The 19,955-nt window shown below is 46.7% G+C and overlaps 3 protein-coding genes across 7 annotated transcripts in view; 2 read left to right on the plus strand and 1 right to left on the minus strand.

Moving 5' to 3' along the window:
- The window catches only part of LOC131272235 (SNF-related serine/threonine-protein kinase), a 36,179-nt gene extending 33,497 nt beyond the window's left edge, over nt 1–2,682 (minus strand). Inside the window, exons 1-2 of one of the 3 annotated variants that reach the window (XM_058273900.1) lie at nt 2,545–2,682; nt 1,125–1,602 (exon numbers count right to left, since the gene is read on the minus strand). The gene's annotated coding sequence lies outside the window, so the exon portion shown is untranslated. Of the gene's footprint in view, nt 1–1,124; nt 2,148–2,544 lie in introns of those variants that run through there. The other 2 variants (XM_058273902.1, XM_058273901.1) reach the window with 2 other exon arrangements.
- Nucleotides 2,683–4,511: 1,829 nt separating this feature from the next.
- Nucleotides 4,512–19,953, plus strand: LOC131271498 (nucleoprotein TPR). 3 transcript variants are annotated; one of them, XM_058272944.1, is made up of 8 exons: nt 4,512–4,592; nt 7,979–8,170; nt 8,397–14,371; nt 14,608–14,775; nt 14,851–15,761; nt 18,383–18,639; nt 19,063–19,566; nt 19,648–19,953. In XM_058272944.1, the coding sequence occupies exons 2-8, from the start codon at nt 8,002–8,004 to the stop codon at nt 19,779–19,781; spliced, it is 8,118 nt and encodes a 2,705-aa protein (XP_058128927.1). In that variant the 5' UTR covers nt 4,512–4,592; nt 7,979–8,001; the 3' UTR covers nt 19,782–19,953. The 3 variants fall into 3 exon arrangements, with proteins under 3 accessions (XP_058128927.1, XP_058128928.1, XP_058128929.1); XM_058272945.1 differs by lacking the exon at nt 4,512–4,592 and having other exon boundaries at nt 7,377–8,170; nt 19,081–19,566; XM_058272946.1 differs by lacking the exons at nt 4,512–4,592; nt 18,383–18,639; nt 19,063–19,566; nt 19,648–19,953 and adding an exon at nt 16,710–17,934 and having other exon boundaries at nt 7,377–8,170.
- Nucleotides 5,358–5,902, plus strand: LOC131260703 (15-hydroxyprostaglandin dehydrogenase [NAD(+)]-like). The gene is made up of 2 exons (XM_058262499.1): nt 5,358–5,722; nt 5,788–5,902. Exons 1-2 carry the CDS (start codon nt 5,358–5,360, stop codon nt 5,900–5,902), a joined length of 480 nt encoding a protein of 159 aa, XP_058118482.1.
- Nucleotides 19,954–19,955: the final 2 nt, after the last annotated feature.

A 19,955-nucleotide genomic window follows, 5' to 3' on the forward strand; every position in this document is an offset into this window, starting at 1 on the left:
TCACATGTTCTCGCTGCTTGCATTAATCATCAATTCGTGCACTTTGAGGTCGTCGTTTCGGTGGGATTGAAAAATTAAATTAATCAATCACGGGAGAAGTCACGAACGTGAGAAAAGACCGCGGGCAGCGGGTCGCCACGTGACTGACTCTTTCGAGTGATGCAAATGTTCCAGTGTGGCTTATCAGCAGCAACAGATTGTTGTGACCCGACGTTTATAAACAACTTTGCCTCCGTTAACCGTCGTTAAGTGAATCCTCGTACTTTAAGACTTCATCATGCCCTCCGAAAACTTACCCTCTCCCCGTTGTAAAGAATGCATGAGTCCGTGCATTAGCAACATACGTGCATTGCAAGCTCTAGACCGACATGTGGGGAACAAAGTTGAGTGGATAAATTACTAAAAGTAGTGTCCTGCTATCTCCCGTATACCTGCGAAGGGATTCAAATTCAAGTAAATTTATAGTTCATCAGAAACATAAGATTAACATTATTAATCTTCGTAAATTACCACTCAACGGCAAGCTTGAAAATTGTACAATAATCATAGAGTACTATTATTTTTCCAAACTGTCCTTAAATTAACATCTCACTCAAAAGTTGTGCACCCCTTGTTGTATAGCGTTCTCTCTAGAAAAGTCGTCCACATTTCTCCCCACCGTGGCACATTCGCGGAAGAGTGAGCTTCTGCGATTCTCCCCCAAAGAGAGCGACAGACTTCCGTTTTGGATGGAATCGGGGCCCGAGAGTAGCGTTGTGGGGTAAGCAAATGGGGAAGGCGCATGCTAGCATTCCCCAGGAAAGGTGGTGGCGGGAGGGGAACGAAGCAAAGACGCCGTGCGGCACGGGGCAAAGGAAGGAAGAATAAATAGAAACCTTATTTCATCGTATCGATTTTCTCCCGGCCAAAGCAACACACCGTTTTTGCACCGCTTGCTTTTCGCGGTGAAATAAGAAGCACAGTGATCGAGGATATTGTATTGCTTCGACCAAAGCAACATGTTCCATTCGCATGGTGGCCTACTATGTCCACCCCTGGAACGAACGACCAACCCGGGGGGGACCCACCGGAAAGGGACACAGATTGTCTGGCGGGAGAGTCCACACAAAATCCACTACACTTACCTTGAATCTATCCACAAGAATGTGGGCGTCCCGAACTGGGAATCAACAACGTGCCACGCTCACTTCGGTACACGAATTGCTGGGAGGAAATTTGGGCTCGTCGAATCTCGCTAACCGAACAACGGGGTGTGAAGCCACTCCACAGTGGCACTATTGATCGATTTTCGCGAATGATACGTTTTTTCGCAATACGACCGACTCCGATTGATGCTTCATTGAGCAGCAACGTGAAAAACAAACTTACGTTATTCACAAAATTTCCTTCTCATTCACAACACTTTGCACTGGCGTCAGATGCATCATTCGGTCCCACCCCAGGGACACGCTACTGCGGGTTGGGAAAACTCGTGCACTTTTCACCACACAGATGTATGGAACCAGGCCACCTTCAGCTAACGCGTGCTGCCTTTTTTCTCCAACACACTTTTCTTCAACGCGCACGATAGGAAATCAATAATTTACCTTTAACACACGTCAGCTTAGGGATTAAACGGCACAGAAATGGTAAAAAAAATTCCACCGACACAGAGCCGTCACTAATAAAGGCAACTGATCGCACCGCTGCTGGACACACGGACATCGTAGCATTTCTCACTGATGCAGATTTGAACGCGATCTAGAACGTAATGAATTGTCTTGCCGCCCTCAGGCTGCTACTGCCTTCCTTTTTGTCCTAGATGGCAGCTCTTAAGCTGCCAGCTGTACTCCAATCGCTTTAGAAAAGGTACCGTACTGCAAGGGAATCCCACAGGATTCCGGACACAGTCTCGCTGATTATGTAAGTTATCGCCAAAGCTAAACTGAATCCTTGGCCTAAGTTCTGTAGTCTGGCAAACCGCACTTTGTATGCTGGCATCTGTTTGCTACGATTTGGTCCGAATTTCTGGCGCCCTCTTCTGAGGAGAAGCTGTTGCTCTACTCTAGGCCATCAGCGATACCACGTCAACAATCAAGCGCATTGCCTGGCAGAGGCTAGTGTAAACTTTTGCAAAGTACAACGACCGATAGGCACCGAAATTGCTTCCCGGCACAAATTCACGGCGCCCGCAGAAGAAACCAGTAAGAATTGATTAACTTGCTTACTGGTCGAGGTATCCTTCTTTGCACTGAACACACACTTTCACACAGACACACTACTCGTCATGCAGCAACCGTGAAATCAATCAAAACAAACAAAAATTTCATCAAAATTCGATCCAAACGCAAAGAGAAAATATTACAGCATGTAAATCGAACGAGAGAAAACATTAGTATTGCTCAAGCAGTCGAATTCCGTTTTCTTTTACTTGAGAAAATCACCATGCACTGCTTCGAAAGGATGACGCCCTCGCAGAGGAACGCCGTGCTTCGACCGAATGCTTACGAAAATCGACAAAAAATATTAGCATAACAACCGAATGCACGGAGTATTTTTCATTACATCGCTATGAGTCGATTTGACCCTCACTTTATTTCACTGCATAGCTGCACAATTCATGTATTTCACTTGCGAATTCAATGCACCGATGCTGCTCTAGCAATCCATCTCGAGACGATGATACTTTACAAGCAACGCGCTGCAACTAACTGAAAGAGAACTAGTGTTAGCAACTGGCTCCCTTCACGGATTCTATCGGATTGGATCCCATTTGACGGTTTCGAATCAGACTTGATTCGTTTGGGACTCGATTTGATTTAGAGTTGTTCCGGATCTATTTAAACTCGATGTGACTCGCTGCAGATACGATGGGAATCGAATTTGTTACGATGCAAGACGATATAGATACGATGAGAAGGAATTCAGTTTACTCGATTTAAACACTGGGTAGATTAACTTTTAGAAATATACTGAATTTTTGAGTGATGAGTGACCGTACGCAACAGAAAAATAAAAGAACCTTAACTCGCCTGCGGTGTAGTGAGGAGGGTGTAATCGGATGGTGACACCCGAGTTTGTGCAGCTAGGTATGTGCGGTAAAGCAACTACCTAGCTTCTCAATTTTTAAAGACCATAGCTATTCCGATTATTTTTTCTTACTCGGGGTCCACACTACAGCGCGACGTCGCCTGACAGGAGCTGAACTCCATATAAAAAAAACCTTGCGCGATGTCGCGCGAATCGCGCTAGGTTTTTTTTGCATGGAGTTCTGCGCCTGTCAGGCGACGTCGCGTTAGGCAGCGCTCTGTCAGCTATCGAACAAGACAAACACGACAAACACGACAAAAAAAAAACGATCAAACCCAAGCAATCGTATGGAGGTGCTCTGTCAACCTGCATCGAACATGTCAGACAAACACGACACAGAACAAAACAGTTTGATTTTGTCGTGCAGGGCTGTATCCCACGGTGAAACTGTATATACCTTGTTTATTCTGCTACCTTGCTGCTGGGATGAGTGACAGTTCTTCACGACAACTCGCAGAGCACCCTTCGAACATTGTCGTGTTTGTCGTGTTTGTTGGACTGTTCACAGAGCGCTGCCTTACGCGACGGTGCAGTCTGGAAAGCGTGTTACTCGGTAGCGCGATTCGCGCGACATCGCGCAAGGTTTTTTTTATATGGAGTTCAGCTCCTGTCAGGCGACGTCGCGCTGTAGTGTGGACCCCGAGTATGATGAGTGTTTGTATGGAACAAGATAAATACACACTATATTGTATTTAATCATCTTGGTATGGAGTAAGAGAATACGCCCTTCCAGACGATGGCAATCTTTCGCACACATTCAAACATGGTTGTCAGCCATGTGCAAAAATGGCGGATTCTGTCCATACGATGGCGATCAATGTTCATCAATGTTTCCAACAATGTTCAAGGTTTCTAAACATTTGTCATGGCATATAGTTATCTTGGTAAAATATGTATCAATAGATAGTAACAACAAATAGTAACTAGTTAACACCACAAAAGTGAATTTAATTAGTGGCATGCTAGAAAAACTGAACCAACACTTGCCAAAATGAAACTGACTCGTCCTAATTAATAATTTACTTAAGGTTCGTACAGGATATAGCTTAGCTTCGTTACCTTGTTGAATGCCAAACGGATCGCTATCAACATTGCTCGTCAATGTTTCCAGCTTATCCATCGACCCATGGATAGCTCGTCAATTCGTACGGCAATGTTGCTTGGCACACACATACAGACAACGAAATCGTGTACGAATTCGATAAACGTCAACATTGCCGAGAAACATTGCTGTCGTCTGGATGAACCTAATCGTTAGTTTACCCACTTTATTTTACTTTCTGTAACTAGTTACTGTTTTTATAATTCTGACCTAGCTACATAAACTAGGTTTTCGTTTACACCTTCTCAGTGTTGCCAATTTGTTTTCTAAATGTCAGCACTCAGTCAACACAAACCTTTTCGTGTTCCAAAGCTAAAAGAAATCTCTACTGAATTGATGAGAATAATTGAAAAAGGCTTGATCTCCTTAGACTGTGAATAGATAATTAGCTGTATTCCCCAACAACCATCACAAAACATAGGTAGGTTTAGGGATAAAGGCACACGGATAATACATTCCCCATTTTCTCGTGGTGCATGGTGAAGAAAAGAGCGACCCTCCTAGTATAAAAGCAGACAGTTCGGCTGAAAATTAGTTTCATTTTAGTTTCTCAAATGCATCGACCTTCTTTTAGTAGTTACACAGTCTAAACAGCCCAAAATACTCTATGAAGTGCAATTGTTACCTTCTTTGTTTTGGGGTGTGTCTCCACACTTCCGCAGGAGTGTGAGGATTCTTTTTTCGGTGGAATTACAATTTCCAACGGACATAACCTAACATTGATATGTGTATTTCTCCTAAAAGGACGGGGGCGTTAAAGCGCAGGACAGCAGCTATTATGGAGTTGGAAAACAAAGTCGCGCTCGTGACCGGTGGAGCTACCGGTTTAGGAAGGGCTATCTGCGAGCAATTGTTGAAGCATGGCGCAAAGGTGATCCACAGTAGTTGGGTTTTGATTCATGTTACTAGTTTTAACGCATGTTTTATACACCAGGTACTGATTTGCGATTTAAACGAAGATGCAGAAAGACAGGTAGTGGAAGAGCTTGGAAAACTGTACGGAAACCGCATAGTATGTTATACTTGTGACGTTACAGACTGCTTAGATTTCGAAGGTAAGAAATATGGAGTAGTAAACTGGCGTTAAAATGTAATATGTTTATTTATTTAATATTTCGCAGAAGCGTTTGAGTACATTTTATGTAAGTTCCTAGGCATTGATATTGTGATAAACAATGCTAAGGTGATGAACGATAACTTTTGGGAGCTTGAAGTCGACGTTAATCTCAATGGTGTCATCCGCGGCACGTTATTGGCTCAAAAGTTCATGTGCAAACAGCGAGGACACAAAGGTGGCGTCGTGGTGAACATTGCATCCAGTGCTAGCATACAGCCGCAAATCTCGACACCTATTTACACGGCTACCATGCACGGAATTATCGGTCTGACCAAAGCTTGCGGGGATCCCTTTCATTACCAAAACAGCAATGTCCGAGTTTTCGCCTATTGCCCGGGACCTATTGAGAAAACCTCCGAGGAAGAAACGCGTGGTCGTGGTTTACCGGCATACGATGAGGCCAAAGAGATGGATAAGGCAGTGGCAACACAAAAGTAAGCCTTTAATTTTTAAAACTTAGCTCGAAACAATCGTAATTCTGATTTTCTTTTTGTTTTAGAGCGGAGCATGTAGCCAAAGAACTTATTCCTTTACTGAAAAATGCATCAACAGGATCCATTTGGTTGGTAACGGAGGGTAAACCAGCGGTAGAAATTCCTTATACCACTTTTTAGAATTTTGATTTGAACTAAACCAACAACGCATCTCTTAAGCTTATTGTAACGGAGCATCCACATCTGAATCGCTTAATTGGCTGCAACAAATTGAAAGGAGAACTAAATATCACTAAGAATGTGTGATTTTACTGGTTGACTAATATCAATCGCTTGATCTCATAGATGATGTGGATGCTCCATGACAGTTTCTCATCGTTGTAAGACAGCTTATACCATAAATCAAATGATTCATTTTTATCGTACAACGGCATACCATTTACATATGCTATTGAGCATATCTATTCATGGTCATACCTATAGCTTCATCCAAAACAATTGCAATTATGGTTTATCGATAGTCGTGATCATCCGATCAAATAAGGATGTACTGTGGTGCAATGCTTCAGGAAGGCATATTCCCAAATGTATTCCATATTTTTCAAAGGAAAACATTTAAAAATGTACTTACGCTTTTTGATATCTTCAAACGATGCCATCGACACCAGAACGGAATAAGATATCAATTTTGTTAAACAAAATTGAAACGGTTCTGCCACTAATAAACGTATGAAATATCTTGAGTTATTCGGTTTGTGATATTTTAAACCGTAGAAAATTGTTTGAAATATCACGATATTCAAATTAATGTTTTTGTTGTATTTAGCATACCAAGATTTCTTTGTGTGCGCTTTATATCGCGATCTTTCAGCATAATTGGTTTTACAAGATTAATACTCAGGTGAGTCTAAATTCTAGCACCCAAGATGAGCAATTAATTTATGGTTAAATTCCCATTGACCCTAACAACTTCTAAATGCGATCGTTTTCAAACTATTTAGATATATTCGTTGTGCCAGGTTCTATTTGCCAGCCATTATTTTTTTTTGTTTTTTTTTATGTCTGTCGGCGCGCACAACATCGCTGTCAAACGAGGGTCATGTTTAGTGGTGGGAAAATCAAATCCTGGTGGACATTCAAATCTTTCTAATCAATTTTCCGCTGTTTTTCGAAGAAAAACATACGGTCGAAGTCCGCCGTTGTAAGTTGTTCTGATGATAGTTAAAAACCGCTTACGAAACGAAACACTGTTCACCGCAGGCATTGAAACTCAGACACCCCGGAGTATAAATGTATAAATAAGCTCGAATCGAGTTGAAATCGATTTCAAACAAATATGAGTCAAGTTCCAAAAGTATCATATTGAGTCTAATAGGAATTCAATCTTTTGAGTTTCTATGTTCTACACTCGAGACGTTTAACATGGTTAAACGGAAAATTCTTTATTGATGTTAAAAGAAAAGGAAACCATTAGAATGGAATCCAGTCCGAATCGCTTCGAACAAAACTGAACTGCTTCAAATCCGCCATTTCGGATCTAGTCCGATTGAATCCGACAAGGAATCAAGTCTTCGAATCTTCCGACCGCATCCCGATCTGCCAACGCTAGCTGCGGTCATTTCCTTCTGATCTCGCACCGCGGTAAGAAGCAACGCCATTTTTCGTCGGGTCGCGTTTCTAAGTTTGAAAAGACGAAAAACGCACTGAAAAGGCGTCCTTCTATTAAGAAATCATTGAAAAAAACAAGTTACTTCACTCATTAGCAGCGCGTGCGCCTTAATTTCACGAAAACTTTGCGACTGAAAAAGGAGTGATCGGTGGTAGCTTGGGTTTATTGTGACAATAGAGTTCCGGTAATAGAAACGAAATCTTTCATTTTCCCGGAAATTAGGTTGAAATTCTCAATAAATACTGCTATCGAAGTCCTGCTAAAATATTCGTACCTACGGATTTGCCTAGCTTTCGTGTGTGATGTATATACGTGTGTGTGAGTGTTCATGAGCGTTTGACATGGAAGTAAAATATTACCCGACACAGTAAATTGCTAATACGTCGAATAGTGTATGGACAATAAAATTTTGGCCAGCACCAAACTGACCGTGTAGCCCAGGATATACTGGGAATCCTTTCCTTCGCCAAATAGGATAGACATCAGGATAGACACAGATCCATTGTTTGAAAGGCTTCAGTTGCGGCATTCCATCTGTCTGTCAAGTTTTTTTTTTTACATTTTACTGTGAAACTCCTTTCTGCAAGATCCTTCGTTTGGTACCCTAACAATGGAGGTTGACCAAACCACCCCCGGGGTGTTGCGTTCGATTCTAAGCACCGAAGAACTGAAAGCTATACCCGACGCAACGGCCAAGAAGATAGAGGATGACTACAAGGAGAAGATTGATGAATTCATTACGGCAAAGGCGCTTTTCGAAACGCGAAAGACTGACCTGGGTAAGTGCATTTTCGGCTGGGCAGTATTGAATATTTATCATTATTAGATTAGTTTTACCTGCAAACTCGGCAAGAGGCTAGAGAGTGTGCAAATTTGTTTGGTTATGTTGCGAATAAGGTTCTTGGTTTGTTTGGGTAAAATGTGAGGTTATGTTGAGTGCCGAAATTTTGTAAACTGAAGATCAACTGAATCATTTTTTTTAAATACACTTTACGTTTTTTTTAGAGAAACTAAAAATTGAAAATGAAAAGAAAATCGACGAACTCACCCTGAAGGTACAAGACGAATCGTCCAAATACCACTTCTCCCAGCAGAGCGTCAAGGAATTGCGCATTGAACTGGACGATCTGAAGCTAGAGCTTAGTAAAACCAAGGAAAGGCTCGCGCGCAACGATGAGGAAACAGCCCGCTTCCGCCATGAGCGCAATGAGGCCGTCACCGAACGAAACACCTTGCTCAGTGTGGTCGAGCGAAAGACGATCGAGGTTGAACGGTTGCAGGCGGATGTCATGTCGCTGGAGGCGAAACTCAAAGCGTCCCACATCGAACAGTGCGCGGCGCTTGCCAAGCTGGATGAAATCAAGAGCAAGGAGCATTCGCTCGAGCACAAGGAGAAACGTATGGACCGGGAGATGTCGATGCGCGACAACCACATCGCGAAGCTAACCCAAGACCTGGATGCCGCAATGCATGATCTGCAAAATCTGCGTCATCAGAAAAACATCCAATCGCTCACGGTCGATACGAAGCTGGCGGAAAAAATCGAGGAACTGAAGATCGCGAACAAAACGATCGCACACCTAACGGAACGGAATAGCGAGCTCTTGTCGAAGGTGGATGATTTGGCAGCCAAAAACATGCACCTATCCAATGAGTCGTCCACCATGTTGGAAACATACCATAAGCAGATCGACTCCCAGACGAACCTGTGCAATCTGCTCCAGCAGGACAAAGACGATGCGCAAAACCAGGTCAAAGAGCTGGAGTCGTATATCACAGAGCTGCGTCAGCTTCTGGAGGAGGCCACCAAATCGTGCGGTGATTGGGAAACGAAAAACAAGCAGCTCGCACAGGACCACGCGGATGCGCTTGAGAAAAAGGAGTCCCAGATCCGCGAAATGCAGCAGGAGCTGAAGGTTGCGAACGAGCTGCTGCAGGCTGCAAAGGATGAAAATTTGGAACATGCGATCGAACAGCTGGCCCCAACGGCAGCCGCCACGAGCCGGATGCTCAAGTCGGGCATGTCGCTGACGGAAGTTTACTCGCTATACGTGCGTACGTCGGAACTGTTGCACAAAGAGCAGAAGGAGAGTAGCAAACTGAAGATGCAGCTTGAGCACATTCTAATGGAACTGGAGGAGAAGGCACCGATGATGGCGCGCCAGCAGACAGAAAACTTGAACCTCAAGGAAATGAACGAGGAGCTCATAGCGCAAGTAAACAAAATGATCCAAGAAGCCGGTGAGATGCGCGAGCAGGGGTCGCGTATGGAAAACAAAATCCGTCACCAGGAGGGCCAGATCGAGAAGCTGAAAATTGAGCGAAAAGATCTCAGTCGCCAGGTGTGCAATTTGTTACACGAGGAGGCACTCTCTCGGGGGGTTAATGATGTGTCCATCGGTGAGCTGCTGAACATCTCGGGCAACATCGACATGAGCGACATGATCTCGAAAACGATGGTCACGTTCAGCACAATCGAAGAGATGCACGAACAATACCTGAAATTGTTGCTGGTGGTGCGCGATCTCAGCGAGCAGGTCGCGGAAGCTAACAAAGTACGGCACTCGATGAGTACGGCTGTATTCGAGACGAAGCTGGAGGCATGCAATCGGCGCATCGAACAACAGCAAGATAAGATTGAAAAACAGGAGCAGATGGTGGAGTATTACAGCCAGCAGAGTAACCGATACAAAAAAATGTACCATGACGCGATGCGCAGCTACAACCAGGCGGGCCAACAAAGCATGAACATGAATGGGGCGAATTCATTCGGTGGTGGCGACTCTACCATGATGATGGACGGTGTCGATGATGTACCGCTCGCGAATAGCAGCTCGGCTGGCGTTGTTGGCCAAACAGTGAACCAGACCGCAAACGCTACGCTTATTGCCGAAAAGGAGCGTAAGATAACGGAGCTCGACGGCAAGCTAAAGGAGCTGCAGAAGGAGATGGGCACGCTCAAGGACGAGTACGAGACGTACCGACGGGAGAAGCTCACGAACGACAAGATGTTGAACGAGCAGTTCGATCAGATGCGCGGCGAAATTCGAGAGCTCACCTCAAAGAACGTGAAACTGATGGGTACGATCGAGTTCAACACCGACCAAAACCGCATGATGGTCAAGAACATTGCGACATACAAGACCCAAATCCAGACGCTCGAGGAGCGCAACAAAAATTACGAGACAACCATCGCGAAGCACGAGGCATCAATCATGTACCTCCAGAACGAAACGATGAGCGCTCAGTCAAAGTTGGCGCGCGCCGAGGTTCAGCTGGAGAACCTTAAGCAGGAGTGCCACATCCTTAAAGGTAGCGAGGCTCGACTGCAAAGTGAACGTGAAATTTTCAACCGCGAGCGGCAAAATCAGAACCTGCTGCTAAACAACCTCGAGATGATCAAAATGAACATGGAGCGCTCGGAGAACGAGGGTCGGTTGCGCTTGGAGTCTCGCATGGACGAAATGTCGCGTGAATGCTCCGCTCTGCGGAATCGACTGCAAGAGGAGCAAGATCGGTTCCGGGAGCAATCCAGCATCCTGCAGCGCCAAGCCGACACGGCCCGGCAGCGCATGGAGGAAGAGATTGCCATCGCCGAAACGGTGCAGGTGGAGTTGAAGAACGCCCGCGACGACCTGGAGATAAAGGCGCGCAAAATAGACGAGCTGCAGCGCAAGCTCCAGGAAACTCTGTCACCGAACGACGAAGACAATCCCGTCACGAAGGCGAACCGGAAGGTGCGCGAACTCGAGCAGCAGCTGAACGAGCGCCAGGTGGAGCTAGAGTCAACGCTGGCCGAGCTTGCGACGTCGAAGGCGCACGTGAAGCAGTACGCGGATCTCTCGGAATCGGCCGAAAAGGAGCTTAAGGATTTGCACGATCTGTATAGAAACTTACAGGAGGCTAGCCACGCGACGGAGGCCGAGCTGCGGAAGCGCGAACAAGATCTGACTGCCCAGGTTAATGAGCTCAAGACAGAGGTATCACTGAAGCTCACCGATGCCCAGCTAACCGCCTCGAGCGACAAGGACACGGAGCTGCATAAGGTCCAGCTGGAACTGAAGGATTCACTGGAGAAGCTGGCGGAGCAGAACCGCGAGATGCGAGAGATGCGCGAGAGGTGCAACCAGCTTATGGAACAAGTGACCCAAGCGGAAAACAAGTATTCGACCGAGATGATGCAGCACTCCGACGACATTCGCCAGCTCACGGACATCAAGCAAGAAATGAAGCGTAATCGTGCGCAGTTTAACGAGTTGATTCAGGAACGCGATCAGGCGATCGAGCGACTCAAGGTGGGCGAAGAAGGTTGGTCGAACCGCGAGCAGCTACTGCGCACCGAAATGACGCAGCTCGAGGAACGGCTAGAGAATCTGAACTCGCAAAATGCGGTACTGCACGATCAGATTCAGTGTCTCAGCACTCGGCTGTCGGTGACCGCGGCCAACGCCACCCAATCGCCGACGGCTGGAGGAGGAGCCGATGATTCGATGAGTGGCGGTGCGGACTGTTCAGTGCTAAACCGCTCGCTTACGGAAGAAGAAAAGCAGTCCGCCGAGCAGCTGCTGCTCATCATCAAGTATTTGCGCAAAGAGAAGGACATCGCCGTCGCCCGGTTTGAGCTGCTTCGGTCGGAAAATGTGCGCATCCAGTCGGAGCTGATGATGTTCCAGAAGAAGTGCAAAGATGCGCAGGCGGAGCTGGCTGAGGCGCGGGAGAAAACGGACACAGGCATGGTGACCGTCGTGAAGCACGAGGAGATTCTGCGCAAGATGGAAACGTACAACGCCATCACCGACAGCAACCGAGTGTTACGCGAGGAGCGGGACGGGCTGGTACAGGAGCTTCGGGCACAGACGGAGCAGTTGCGGCTGGCTCAGGAAACACTAGACCCGCTAAAGGAGAAAGTCAACGAGTTGACGGTTAAGCTCGAGTCGGCCACCAAGGACAATGCGTCGTTGCGCATCGAAGCAACCCGTTGGCGCCAACGGGCGAATCTGTTGATCGAGCGCTCGAATAAAACCAATCCCGATGACTGGAAGCGCATGCAGACGGAGCGCGAGAATCTGGCCAAGATGCTGATGGCCGAGAAGGAGCAGCTGAAGCAGGCGAACGACGAGCTGAGCGCTATCAAGCAGGATCGGGCGCGCCTCGAGACGGAGCTGGCCAACGTGACCAAGCAGCTGGAGGCTCGAGACGAGAAGATCAAAAAGCTCGAAATCGACCTGCAGAGAGACATCTCCCAGGCATCCACTAAGCTGACGGGCGAGATCGAGTCGCTGAAGGCCGAGCTGAAGACCAAGGATGAGCAACTGGCGGACGCGAGAAACAAGGAGCAGCAGATTCGCAAGATTGCCAAGCGCTACAAGGACTCGTACTTCGAACTCAAGAAGGAGGTGGACGAGAAGGAGGCAAGCGGCGGTAGTTCGGTCGAGAAAACCACAACGACGACGGTTCCAGCGGCGGCTGTTAGTGGTGCTGAATCGGATGTCGTAGGCGGAGCGTCGACGACGGCGGCGGAGATGGATGTTCTACGCAAAAAACTGGAAACGGCCGTTGAAGAAGTCGATACGCTCCAGAAAGGGAACGAACTGCTGCGTGCCCAACTGGACAAAGCCGACCGTAGTCAGGCGCTGCTAAATGAAGCGAAGTCTCGAATCGACAGCATTACGGACCAGAATAAAGCAGCGGTTCGTGAGCTCAACGTGGCGAAGGTGCAGCTGCAACAGTTGCGCGAGGAAAACGAACTGCTGAAGAAACAGTACGAGGGGCACATGTCCCGCTACGAGAAGGACACTGCCGATGCGGACCGGGAGAGCAAGGAAGCAATCGCGCGCTTGAGTCGCGAAAACGAGCAGCTGGTGATTCGGTTGAACCAGCTCAACCGGCAGCTAGGTCTACAGCAGGCGGCCAAACCGAGCACGAGCGCGGTCGGAGCCGGATCGTCGGAGAAGCCGGTAGGTGAAAGCGTCCGGACAGCGAACGTGAAGCCGATGGCCGGACCAAGCAACCAGCAATCAGCGGCCGTCACACCACGGCGTGTCAGTGAAACGCCTCTGGCCAGCATTCGCCCAATGGCAGTGGGCAGTCGTACGGCGGCCGTTCTGCCGACCAGCCAGAGCACCACCAATGTCGCTATTGTGCAGGGCTCGAGCTCGTCCTCTACATCCTCCGCGGCGACGGCAGCGGCGGTGGCGGCGGTTGCTGCTGCTGCGTCCTCGGGTGGCGCGTCCACTACGGGAACACTTTCGACGGTGTCGGGCTCCTCGTCAACGGGGGGTACGATAGCCGTCCAAGGGGGGGCCAACAGTGGCGTTACCGGCAGCAGTGCCACCAGTGGTAGCGTCGTCGTCTCTGGTGGACCATCGTCCGCCGTTGGAAGTGGCAGTGGACCGAGCGCTGCAGGGTCTGTTGTGCCGGCCTCAACCTGCGGAGTCACCACAGCCCTCGTGCCTCCGCAGCAACAGGTGCATAGCGCAACAGCGACAAGCAGCAGCAGCACCACCAGTGGTGGTAGCGGAAGCAATCTGAACGAATCGATGGCCTCCTCGTCTCCGACAAGCTCTCACACCGACTACATGCCAGCAACGAGCTCTGCCAGCGTGGCCGTGGCAGCCGTACCGCCGATGGGCACGGCTACTACGTCTACCAATGCGGCCGAAAGCTCGTCGTCTTCGACTTCCACGTCCCACATGGCCGAGGGAGAGAGCGTAGCGCAGATGGGAAGCAGCAGCAGCACTGATCCTAGCCAGCAACAGCAAGCACAGCAGCAAGCTGTGCCACAAGCTGCGGTTGCCATGGTGCTGCCACAGGTCGAAGGAGGCGTTAGTCAGCCGCAGCATCAGGTTCAGCAGCAGCCCCAACACCAGCAGCAGCAGCAGCAACATCAAGCAACCCTAGCTCAGCAGCAGCTAGCGCAACAGCAATCTTCACAGCCACAGCAAGCACAGCAACAACAGCTCGTGCTGTCTGCCCCACAGGTATGTTAATCAACTTGCAAAAAAAAAATCAAGTTTCCTGGAGTTTCTCAACTTAGTGCGCGAAATTCCTATAAGCACATTACTATTTTTTTATTCTAAACATACTGTTGATACAAGGACTTCTGTATTATTTTACATAGATTACCTTTGACAATTAAATTGACATTTCACAAGTGAACCGAATTCAATTTTTAACCAACGTTTTAAATACTTCACCATGTTCTATTCCTGCATAGGCGTCATCTAGCAACACTGTTACGACCACCCAAGCCGGGCACAAGCGACTACGGGATGTCGAAGGCGATAGTTCAACCGATACCGTGGGCCACCAGCAATCAACCAGCAAACCGACACCGGCCAAAAAGCGTCTTCGGACAACCCAAGTGGCTGGCGAAGTTTTCCAGGTGAGATTGCTTTGTTGTGTTAGATATCCGTTAAATCCTAATGCTAATCATGGTGTGCCCCTACTTGTATCGCAGGGTGTGAGTGAATCCGGACTAGATGTCGAGTATCAAGTTCCAACATCGTCCCAGCGTGATCAGGAGGACGATATAGTCGTGGTGGATTCGGAGGAGGATGATGAGGAGGATGACGATGACGAAGATGACGATGAGGAGGAAGAAGATGTTGGCATGGCGGACGAGGGAACGGCAGAGGCCGACGATGGTCCATTCCAGGGCTATGTTGTGGAGGAATCGTACGAACAAGAAGGTTCTGGTATGGTAGCCGCCGGTGCCGGTCCGTACGACGAGGGCGAAGGGCCCGACATCGACGAGGACGACAACATCGAACCATCCGCCAATAACGAGGTGGACGTGGACGAGGACAACGAGGCCCCGAATGCGTGCGGAACCACCTCAACTACCTCGACGTCCACTTCGTCCTCTTCGTCTCAGTCGGTAAAACTACAGCTGCAGCAGCAGCAGCAGCAGCCAATGGAGACGGCCGATGCTGAAACGAGCAGTACGACCACAACCACTAACCCGGTCAGTGGAGCGACAACTGCCGCCGTCCTTCCTGGTCCTTCCTCCATCACTACCTCGGGATCGTCCGGCGGCGCTGTTGGTAGTCCTTCGATTAACGACGGTCCACAGCAACCACATATACAGAGCACTACTGGCTCCTCCGGAGGTAGTCAATCGTGCGGGACTCCTATTGTACTGCCCTCCGCGGCCGCATCCTCTTCCAGTACGGCAGAAGCAACGGCATCGGCTGTCGCCGGTTCTTCCAACGCCGCTATGCCAGCCGCCACGCGCCAGGTGGTGAATCCGCTCAGTCGGCAACAGCAACAAGCCGCTCACTTGATGCTGATGAATTTTGAGCACGAGAGTGCGGATGATCGGATCGTGCCCAGTACACCGACGCTATATGTAACACGACGCACGGATGGGTAAGAATCATTGAGATATTAAGCAAATTTAACCACCTTAACTTGACGGCCGCCCGTTTTACGTTGAGTACTTCATCCAGCGCCGGCAGCAGCTCACTGCACCTGTTGCCTGGTTGTTCTTCTGACATCTTACTCAAAAAATATTCACATTCGTGTATAAGATTCGAAACACATGCACCGCACCAAAGTCTTGACGCTGTATTTCGAGGTCTTTTGACGCATCATTTCCCCCAAGGGGCCATTAGTCCTATTCATTTTCCATTGATTATTCCATCATTTCTTTTTTGAATGTTCATCCTTATTCTAAACCTTTTACCAAGCAATGTGGGTTCGGCAATGTGCTCAATTTATTTTTCAATGTATCTTCTTTCATTGAAATTTGAGTACGTGCCGGCAAATCCCCGCTTACTGCGGTACCCGGCAACCAACTAATTCCAGTTAAGTCCAAGCCATCACCGAACGTCGCCATCCCCAACATGCGTCACTATCCCTAATATGCACCACCATCCCCAACATGCACCACAATCCCCAAACGTCACCATCCCATAACAAAACAGTCATCAGTCATCCAAATTCTTCATTTACATTTCATATGGAATTAATTATTAAACAATGAAATGTCCAAAATGCAACGTATCATCAAAGATTTGAAAGTCGGAATTCACATTAAAAAAATTAGTATTAGTAGTTAGTATCTTTGATGGTATTATGCATTGTTTCAATTCAGTGTATCGGTAATATCATTTCCATATACTTATTTGCTGTACTTGCACAGCCGAGGGTGATGTAGAATTTGTCTAAGCGTTGTTTGCGTTGCTTTCCCTACGAATTATTCGGTCATACGATGTGAGAAGTACTGTTAGAATGATCGTATATTTTTTATCTACCTATATCTCTCTCTTCTCTCATTCTTTCTCTCTCTCTCTCTATACACAACCATCGTTGTAGATCGTCGTAAGACACATCTCGAAGGAAAGAGAGAACGAGAAAGGCCCGCGTATGAAGAGTCGGTGGGACATAGTAGAGAAAGGAAAGTAGCGCGCTAAGAAGAATCCGCGAATGCTGTGGGTATAAACGCCGCCTTCCCACGTGCACACACTGCGAAAGTCAAATGCAAAGAATATCACGATGGTACATTAGGTTCCAATATAATATTTCTCTGCAGCGGAAATACGGAAGCAGCAAGAATCGAGTACAGGCAGAATTTAAGGCACCCGATGCCACACATTTCGTTAGGCTAATTCTAATTCAATTTTAGAAGAGAAATCGCTTGCGTGTGAACCGAAGTTAAACCATTAATTCTTCATTTCAGCTGGCATTGTAGGTTTTTTTTTAATGCAGCAGTTCGATTTTCGACGCAAATTAAACAATTGTTGTCCAAAAATCTTGCAACTTTTAGCAAACATTATTGTACATATACAAAATAACTATAAGATTTTTATTTTTCGTATTTTACATGGCATTTGAACACTATCTCAAGGTGATGATTTAACCAAAAGTAATCAACGGATGCATTTTTTAAAATTTGCGTTCCATTCCTATTGGTATTAATTACCCTTTGGAGATATAATATTGGTTCACGTGATAGGAAAAATGTAAATTATATGTCACACTAAATATTAGCACTCAGCATTAGTTGTTTCAATTACTGTCCTTTTAACGTAACGTGTTTGTATGTTTCGGTTTCGCATAGAGCATGCATGTATAGCAATAAAAGTGGTCCAATTTAATTCTACTCATTTTAAAACTTGCATAATTACTCGAGTAAGGTTTCTATGTGTTATAAAATAATATGATCGTTTAGGATAGATCTTTGCCGGATACTATAGGAAAGATTGAGATTAGAGGGTAATTTTACAGTAACAAAAAAAAAGCAAAATACTCTTCTATCTAGAATATGATAATGAATAAGAACGTAGACATAGGTAGTAGCAACATGAAAAAGCATTTAAAAATGAGGTCACAGAGATTCGTTTTTATCGAGCCTAACAAGCATTTGCCAATCTGTGCATAGGTCACTGTTTTTCAGAATACGTCGTAAATTAAGTTTATTCCTATAGACTAGTAAATTTAAACTGCGCAGATTCGGTTCTCTTCTTTGAAGCAAGAAATAAAAGTAATAGATTTAAAACCAGTACTCCATCGAACGGCAACTGTATCTTCTAGACTTTGATGCAGGGACAACTAAGATTTGTCGAAAAACGGTCGATCAATAAAAATCAATTGCCTAACTATATATTTTTTAACAAATAGAGAAAGAGAGAGAGAGAGAGACAGAGGGAGAGAGAGAAAAACAACGAGAGAAAGAAAAACTAGAAATGTTACATACAAGAATTATGTTTCTATTTCACTATAAATGTGTCTTTTTTTTGTTATTATCACACTTTGCCCCACCCTCGTTAATTTGTAGGTGACGTTTCTTATTCAATTTATGATTTAAATTTTTATCAACATTTTCCAATTGTGCTGTTTCACCTTACGTGGCCAACTTAATCCACTTTTACAGTTTAAGCTTAAAATTTTCGTTGCCGTCTTCAAAGGGAAGACGCATAAAGCAAAAAACCTCCAATACTTCACTGATGGAAGAACATTCTGATTCTACACCTTGCTTTCATTTTCAGTGAGGCCGTGAGTTCGCCACATCCGCAGGTGCCCAACGCACGGTTCACCTTCGGTGAAACATCCACTAGCCGGCAGTCTGTCGGCGTTGTGCCGACGAGTGTCGGTGCCGGCGGCAGTAACATAGATACGCAGATGTTACCGGTCGGTATCGATGATACGCGTATCGATCTGTCGCAGCTAGACGAGGCGGCTAGCGGTGGTAGCGGAAGTGGTGGTGGACGCAGTGTTCCCACTACGCCACACCATACGACAGGGGGTAAGTAGGGTTGATCCATCTTGTTAGGCGTACTTGAAACTATGTCAGTATTCGCAATGGTTGTGAAAATCACACATTAAATTTGTATCCATTATTTTACTTATTTCAATCGTCTTACTTGTGCTCCGAGTATATTAGAAAAAATAATTAAGGCCGAAAATATTCATCAGCAGTTCAATATTAATTGTTACAATTGAACTAGATTTTGATCACGATTTAGTATAAACAATAATATTCACCCTATTTTGTGGCTTATGCTGATTGTTGTCTGTGTTTTGCTTTTGTTTCTGTCTTTTCCTGCTTCGCTACCCTCTCTTCCCTTTTCCTCCTGAAATCGTACATGTACTCGATCGTCCTCGTCCTTAAATCCCTCCCCTCCCTTCTTCCCCGTTGATTTCTTCGTCCCATTTGGCTAACGAGCAGACCATGGTTATATCCCAGAATCGACCAGCGGTGGTACTATTACGAGCAGCGTAGTCGCATCGATGGAGGAGACTAATACCTCGGAGGCACAGGCATCGTCCGGCGAAGGTGGTGGCGCCCCGAGCGATCGCGACCGGGAAAAGGAACTGCTCGAGGAGGAGGACGACGAAGAGGATGGAACGATGCAAGGGGTCATCGAGCACGTACCAGATGTCAGTGGCACATCCGGAACGGCATCCACCGATGGAGTGGTGGAAGACATCAGTATGGTGGAGCAGTCTTCATTGCAGATGGTAGAGGAGGGACGGGAAGCTGAAGTACTGCAAACACCGAGCAGTAATACGCGTTCACGAGTGAGTACCTTCCCTGTCGGTACAAACGCGACGATGACGACGACGACAACCACCACCACCACAACTACCACCAGTACCGGAAGACGCGGGCGTCGTCCCGGAAATCGCGCCGCAATGCAACGAACTCCAATCGTCTGGAACGAAGGAAGACGTAAGTAGCGTTGAAATGACAACCGTCGAATGATCTTCAACTGAGCGATTGCGTTTTTTTTTCTTCTTTTTTCACCAACAGCGCATCGTTCCGGTGCCGGACCATCCGGCATGATATCGTCGAACCAGCAACCCGGCATTTATCAGCAACCGACTCCGCAGATGCCCCGTAGAAGGGGTGGTCGCGGAAAACGGGGCCACTCTTATCGCCTTTAGTAGCGAAGACAAAAGTCTGTTCGATTTTTTTCTGCAAATTCATTTCACTTTATTTTTTATTCACGCAAAATATGCTGTACAAAAATATTCTATCATTCAGGTCGTTTCTTTAAGAGAAAAATATAGTATGTATTGATATGGATTCGACAAAGAAAAATTACACACACGCAAACA

This window comes from Anopheles coustani, chromosome 3 (genome assembly GCF_943734705.1).
Source record: "Anopheles coustani chromosome 3, idAnoCousDA_361_x.2, whole genome shotgun sequence".
NCBI lineage: Eukaryota > Metazoa > Arthropoda > Insecta > Diptera > Culicidae > Anopheles > Anopheles coustani.

Excerpts from the sequence above, each read along its gene's own strand:
- LOC131271498 (XM_058272944.1), top strand. The coding sequence starts at position 8,002 with ATGGAGGTTGACCAAACCACCCCCGGGGTGTTGCGTTCGATTCTAAGC. Across the intron at positions 8,171-8,396 it reads AACGCGAAAGACTGACCTGG|AGAAACTAAAAATTGAAAAT; the intron begins GTAAGTGCATTT and ends CGTTTTTTTTAG. Across the intron at positions 14,372-14,607 it reads TCGTGCTGTCTGCCCCACAG|GCGTCATCTAGCAACACTGT; the intron begins GTATGTTAATCA and ends ATTCCTGCATAG.
- LOC131260703 (XM_058262499.1), top strand. The coding sequence starts at position 5,358 with ATGAACGATAACTTTTGGGAGCTTGAAGTCGACGTTAATCTCAATGGT. Across the intron at positions 5,723-5,787 it reads AAGGCAGTGGCAACACAAAA|AGCGGAGCATGTAGCCAAAG; the intron begins GTAAGCCTTTAA and ends TTTTTGTTTTAG.